Below are 7111 nucleotides of genomic sequence, written 5' to 3' on the forward strand. Positions count from 1 at the left end.
GATAATATGTCTTATTATATATAGTTAGGACTCTAGGGTTGTCACATTTTGAAAACGAATGCTCGACAAATTATACAAGGTATAGTTAGTTACTTTGCATTTATATATGATTTATGAATGATTAACTGTTTATATTAAAATATAAGGTTGTGACTTGTGAGATTATACCAGACAAATTCAAGCAAAAATATGTTCGATATAATGTTGGTAGATTGCACTCACTTTTAGAAGTCACATTTCAGCTTTTAAATGTAACTAATCATGACTATGTTTAGCAATTTCATTCGATTTATATTTCTTCTAGGATTTTCCCTATCAACCAAGTAGGACAATTGGATATTTGTAGCACATTTCGTCTTTTGTTCTGTCTCTAGCCTAAACAAAGGTTAGGAATAATATTTTTGGAGAAATGTTGTTTTCACACGCCTTCATTTCACTTTGTTTTTTTTTATACTTAAATTTGTTTGCATCTTTGTTGATCTCGTACCAAACATCTCATAATTAAAAATGGACATTGTTAGTGCAGTGCAGTAAATAACTAGATTCTTTAATTCATTAAGGATATATGGTTAGAGCATCTATAATGAAGCTTTATATTTTGGATGCTTAAATGATTTACTTATGTACACAACTCTCATTTTATAATTTTTTAAAACTAAGAATTAACGATATTCATTTATTGATAGAGTACATCAATATAATGCAGATTCGTTAATAATAAAAAAATGAATTTGCGAACAAACTCATAAAATCCATACTAATAGCATAAAACAACAAAGCTCATGAACCTACAAATATAACTATATTCAAGTGTCTGTAATATTCATGTTTTCGGATCTGTAATATTAACGACACCAAAGTCATTGATTGGATCTTCATGGATGAAGCTGAGGTGACAATCTGAATCGAACAAACACTATAACAAGACGGAAAAACAAAACAACATTGCACAAAGACGACGAACAAATCAACGTTGCACTAAAACAACAAAATCACAAAAGAAAAATTAAATACACATGAAAATCAATTATTTAAATAAAAGGAAAGGAGAAAAATAATTTAAGGGGTAATTTCAGGTTACAAAATTGACTTTAAGTCATCTCTCTTTGGTAGATAAAGGAGAAACACTAAGGTTGTAAGGAAAGGGTGGCGGCTCCCGGGAGAGTTTATTTATAATTTTATATCGTTACTATTTAGTAAACATTCAATTTCTTCAATAAACATCTTAATTTTTTTTTATTAAATGAGTCTCATAAATAACTTTATATAATTAAATTTCAACACGATTCGTTTATTTGAATACAATTTATTAAGCGGGACAAACTATAAATGAAGAGAGAGTACTCCACAGTAAGAGTAACGTAACACTCATCATGGTGGATGCTTTAGGGGTTAAGAAGATTAGATTAGATCAAATACTTCATTAAAGGATGTGAATTTTTTTTCCCTCAAGTGAATGGTCTACAAACTATAGGTGATCGAGATAAATTAAGTTAGATAAATTTTTTGGATCAATTTTTGTAGATCTTTATTCCGGTGTGAATTGGATATCCACTGCTCGCAACTTCACATAGACTAATATATCGAGCTGAATATGATCACAATGAATATTAAAACTCTTCACTAAAGAAAATTATTGTTCAATCTATCTATTATTATATTAATATTAATGTATCTAAATATAAATATGTTTATATTTAACTTATTTTTAATCAAGTCAATTTTATAAAATTATTTTATCAATTACATGTGGCTAGTTTCATATGTGGTGGGTAAAACTTGACTAGTTGTTCGTTGCATGTACAATAGTAAATTCAATTTTTATTATGAACAATAGTAAACTCATTTGCCCATAATTTGAAAATTCGCAATACATTTAAGAGCTGCATATAAAGCTAGCTCACACCAAAGAATAAAACATCTGATTACTGGCAATAGAAATTTAGGATAAACAAGCTAGCATATTTTGTACCACAAATCACTCTAGCTAGGGACTAAATAAATGGTAACACATACACATATTGTAACTTAATTAATCCCAGCTAGAGATATCTAGAATCAAACCATGGAATCCATGGCGAGAACAGTGCTAAGATTCATAGGGTTCATATACAGGTTGGATCCAATGAACATCTGTTGGACTATGATTCTGCTAGCTTTTTCAGATGGATGAAATGCATCCCAAAATGCATAAAGGTTTCGATTTGGGCACAATTTTGAAATAGGTGTACACAGTCCAATCCCGTTGAATCGCCCTTGACCACAACAAGCATCCTTTGCTGTAACAAATCCTGTTGGTGTCCAAATTTTATTGATAAGTTCAAATATAATTAAGACCTAAATTTAAATAATTGGTTAAAAACTAACTTGGTGCACATACCAAAAGCTTTAGGGTTGGTAATAAAATCCATGTGCATTTTATGTGCATTAACAGCAATGAAGACATCATCACCAATCTCTCTGTTGAGTTGTGTGATCATTTGAACAAGTTGTGGATTATATAAGGACGCAGCTCTCATGAGTTCCGCATCACAATCACCATTTCTACTTTTCAAGGCTAACTCAGCAGGTGCACACCCCATTGGTCCTGTGCCCGTAACAAGAACCCTACGAGCTCCCAAATCATAAAGTCTCTGCATCGATCGTTAACGTGTGTTAAGCATTCTCATAACAGTCGAATACTTAACACGAAAATGAGCATTATATAATAGTTATGTTTTTCCTATGTGAATCTCAAATTCCAATCGACTGTTTGTGGGGTAATGAATGAAATAACACATGCCCTAAAGAGAGTATTTATTGGGAATCAAATAATTACCTGCAGAATTTTTTTGTACTCAGATATGAGATAGGTGACATAGTTTGGAAGAGAAAATTGGCGAGATCTAGCTGAAAATGGGACCAAATAATAATTATTGACAAAATCGTTGCCTCCAAGCATGATGAGTACAATTGCTTTGTTGACTAGTTGTTTAGCTCCCTCTGCACCAATTTGTGCACTTAATTTTTGCTGGTATTGATTGAATAGATCCAATTGCTTGCCAATGTGGATGATTTGTAGCTGCCAAAACATTATTTAATTTACAACTAATTGTCATTTTTCAGTTAAAACTTTTGAAATTGGGTAATAAAGGCCTATATTTAAAAATTTGGGACTAAAATTATGTTTCAGTTAAAATATACCAACCAAAACTGCATTTAAGAAAGAGGTTTAGGATTCAATATATGGAGATAATCTTATATATTGAAGAGGATCCTAATTAACCCTAAAGTATTGGTTGATATCTTTGGTGTATTCTGAATTGTTGTAAACTTGCAAGTGATTGAGTTGTTATTAATAAATTTCTTTGCCTATTCAAAAAAACAAAGATAAAATCATCAATTAAATAGACTTACAAATTGAAATCCGGTATCATTGAGAATTCCAACACCTGCTGATGCAAAATTGGCACCAACTAAAAGTTTTTCACCAACTAATAAGGGACTCAAATAAGGAAGAGATGGTTCTAAACCAAGTCTCTCACCTGCAATTTAATCATTTCACAACATCAAAATTCATCTTAATTTAAGAAATGTATGCAAATGAGAGAATATAATCAAATAAATAAGCATTGTTAAGCAAACAAATATTCTGAACATAGTAAGTAGGCTAATAACAAATTAAGCACATACTAGTTAGGTCAGGAATATTTAGGCCATTAGAAAAACGTCCAGTGGGTTCGTGTGTAGGGAAGTCAATGCCATATGGTGGAGCATCTGCACGAGCTGTGGTTGTTAAGAAATTATTATTGCCATTGTCTGCTACTGAATCACCAAAAACAAAAAAAGCTCTTTTTGGTTGAGCATAAGCTAAATCAAAACCCACAAACAAATTTATCATTAGTATGTAACTGCAACATAACATTAAAGAACTAGCCATGGCTAAGTATGAATAAGTGAATGAAACTTTTTATGCTATGTTGTGGTTATATATCTAATGTTTGAAGAACTGATACGTACCTTCAAAATACATTCATAAATGTTTTCTTGAATTTTCTACCACCTTCCAAGTTTAAAGCAATGCCGAATCAAGTAACAAAATAATTGCACTTGTTCAATGCCCAATTCATAAATATAGTTTTTCTATAAAAAAAATAAAAAATTAAGGTATAGTTTTTTTAAAAAAAAATTTATATCCAATCAAAGATCGATAAATCTGAGAGATTCAATCTCACTGTCTATTTCAGGACCTCATTTAAAGTCAGAGCAAAACCCTATATATTATTCCACCAAAATTGACACCGAAAAAATTAAATCTTAGAAGCACATTCAAAGTCTCAAACCAACACCATCGAAGGTCAAATTATAATAGTTAGTTACATTTGCATTTATATATGATTAATTTTTATTTATATATGATTAATGAATGATTTAACTGACTATATGTATTGAACTTTAAGCCCGTGACTTGGGAGGTTGTACCAGACAAATTCAAGCAAAATGTGTTTGATACAAGGTCGGTAAATTACACTCTCTTTTAGAAGTCACATTTCAGCCTTTAGATGTAACTAATCATGGCCATGTTTGGCAATTTCATTCAATTTATATTTTTTTTAGGATTTTCCCTATCAACCAAGTAGGACAATTGGATATTTGTAGCACATTTCGTCTCTTCTCTGTCTCTAGCCTAAACACAGCAAATAATTGTATATTTGAAGAAATGTTATTTTCACACGCCTTCTTTTCACTTTGTTTTCTATGTACTTATACTCTTGCATCTCTATTGATCTCGTACCAATTCGCTTATTATTTAATTAAAGAGCATTGTTATTGTTATTTATTTAGAGAGATTTTATCAATAATTGATCAAGAAAATGATTTGTAGTTTAGTATCAAATTTTGAACATGATGATAGACACAAGTTAATGTGCATAATATAAATATATATTAAATTTTGGGGAGAATATTAAAAATTGCATATAAATTATTTGCGACAGAATATCTTATATAATTATGTCCCAAAAGATATTTTAAAAAATAATCAGATTTACATTAAGTCCACATCATCACAAACTCTGTCATATCATTGGGACGAAATATAAGTATTTTGTCACAACCTTGGGGGGAAACAAAGATGTGCTAAAAAAATAAATAACTACATTCTGTTCCACATTCCGTCCCCAACCGATTGCGACAACACTATTTACGACGAAAGAAAATTTTCGCAAATTCTGTTCCAGATTTCAATTGGGACGGAAATTTACACTATTATGCGACAGAAAATTCTGTCTCAGATCAATGTTTTTCTTGTAGAGAAAGCTTGTCTGCAAAGAACCTAAACCACCCACCGCTAATATAACTAACTATGCATAAAATATATCGCACAAAACGACTGAACAATAACACCAAAGGAAAACTTGAAACTAAAGTAGCAGTGCAGGGAAAAAAATTACATACATAAAACACACGGTGCAGCATAACACACACTGACAGAGCATCACCTTCTCATCAAAGTCTCACTCTTCATCATCTTCAACCTATGAACTCAAATAGAGCCACACCACCATCCTTCGCATCAAAGTGATATACCTGCCACATTCTCAGTCCCCTCCACTCTTTTTCGGTGCATAATTATATTGATGTAATCAAGAACTACATAAAAAAACAACCAATAAAGCACGAAAAACAAAATACATAGTACAGGTGCAATTTTACTCTTAAAACTCACTAAAATAAAGAGTAGTTATAGATAAACACCCTTAGGTGGACATACACTCTTGTACCACCCCCAAGTGGCATTTTTTCTATTAATTAGAGTGGGGACAATTTTGTAAATGACTCTTCTCATCCTTTCTTCTTTCTTTCTCTTTTTTCCCTTACCTTTTCTTCTTCACTGGTCAGTCCCACCACCACCACTACCGGCAAGCCCACCCATGACCGCCGTCCGCCGTCGTCAACATCAAATCTCACAACCACCAGTCGCCCTCAGATCTAACATCATTCATCCACCACAATCAACCCCATCATCAACAAGGTCGCCTCCGTTTCCGGCGACCTCAGATCTACACCCTCCATCCACCTTCGATCCCCTACGACCACCACCCTCGTTCCCCCTCATCAACACTGTCGCTGTCGTGTTCACCGTTTTCATCACCACCCACGTTTCAGACCTGACCTCTCTTCCCTCAGACTTCCTCCCTCACCAGCCACCACCATCGGCCATACCCACCCCATCTTCCGTCGTCCTCCCCACCACTAGGGGTGGGAATGAGCCGGGCCGAGCCGAGCTTTGCTTATATAGGCTTGGCCTATTTGAAAAAACTAAGGCCTAAGCCTTGACCTTTTACATGTCAAAGACTTTATTTTAAGTATGGTCTGGCCTTTTTAAAAGTCTGGTCTGGTCTATTAGCCTGTCTAAAACCCTAGTTTGTGTTACAAATTTCTAACAGAGTCGATTCATCCATTTTTCTTTCTTTTCAATTTGTGCAACATACTTAATGTAGAGATAAACATTAGTTAGATACACATTAAACTAATAAAACACAATCGTAAAATTTATATATGGATATAAACTCAAGAATATTCATGTCTTATAACAAATTTCAAACTTAATCTGATAATCATACTTAACTTTAGGCATATTAGTACCAAGCCTAAAAAATTCACACAAATCAAATCACAATATGGGTATTTAATGATAACTAAACAAGCTTTCAAACCGTAAGAAACTGAAAACAAAATCAGCACTTAAGCAGGAAAAAAATGCATAAAATCTTCAATGTGATAAAAAAATCACCAACTTAATATGATAATTTGAAGGAACTCTTATTATTATTATTTATTAATATATGAATAATAAATATAGGAAAATGTAATATACTCATATACGGACCAGCTTGATAGGCCTGATAGGCGTTTTTATAAGCCTAAGCCTAGCTCATTTAAATTAATAGGCTTTTTAAAAGCTCATGTCTAACCTATTTATTAAATGAGTTAGGCTGGGCCGGGCTTTTAATGGGTCGGGCCAAAGGCCCCTAACGAGCGGCTTGGCCTATTTCCACCCTTACCCACCACCGTCCTCCACCACCACCATTACTATCGTCCCTCACGACCAACCTCTTCTCCGGTGACA

The 7111-nt window shown here is 33.0% G+C and overlaps 1 protein-coding gene across 1 annotated transcript; it reads right to left on the minus strand.

The window, feature by feature from the left end:
* Positions 1-1818: 1818 nt before the first annotated feature.
* On the minus strand, positions 1819-3983 carry LOC11431734 (GDSL esterase/lipase At5g33370). The gene is made up of 5 exons (XM_003590861.4): positions 3673-3983; positions 3397-3524; positions 2819-3061; positions 2381-2633; positions 1819-2291 (listed from the first exon to the last, which is right to left on the minus strand). Exons 1-5 carry the CDS (start codon positions 3917-3919, stop codon positions 2059-2061), a joined length of 1104 nt encoding a protein of 367 aa, XP_003590909.1. The 5' UTR covers positions 3920-3983; the 3' UTR covers positions 1819-2058.
* Positions 3984-7111: the final 3128 nt, after the last annotated feature.

The sequence above is a fragment of the Medicago truncatula genome, chromosome 1 (genome assembly GCF_003473485.1).
Source record: "Medicago truncatula cultivar Jemalong A17 chromosome 1, MtrunA17r5.0-ANR, whole genome shotgun sequence".
In the NCBI taxonomy this organism is placed as follows: Eukaryota; Viridiplantae; Streptophyta; class Magnoliopsida; order Fabales; family Fabaceae; genus Medicago; species Medicago truncatula.

Bases quoted from the DNA above. Each gene is read 5' to 3' on its own strand.
- LOC11431734 (XM_003590861.4), bottom strand. From the start codon at position 3,919: ATGGCTAGTTCTTTAATGTTATGTTGCAGTTACATACTAATGATAAAT. The intron at 3,062-3,396 runs GTAAGTCTATTT...ATGTTTTGGCAG, and splicing joins ATGATACCGGATTTCAATTT to CTACAAATCATCCACATTGG. The intron at 2,292-2,380 runs GTATGTGCACCA...GGACACCAACAG, and splicing joins TACCAACCCTAAAGCTTTTG to GATTTGTTACAGCAAAGGAT.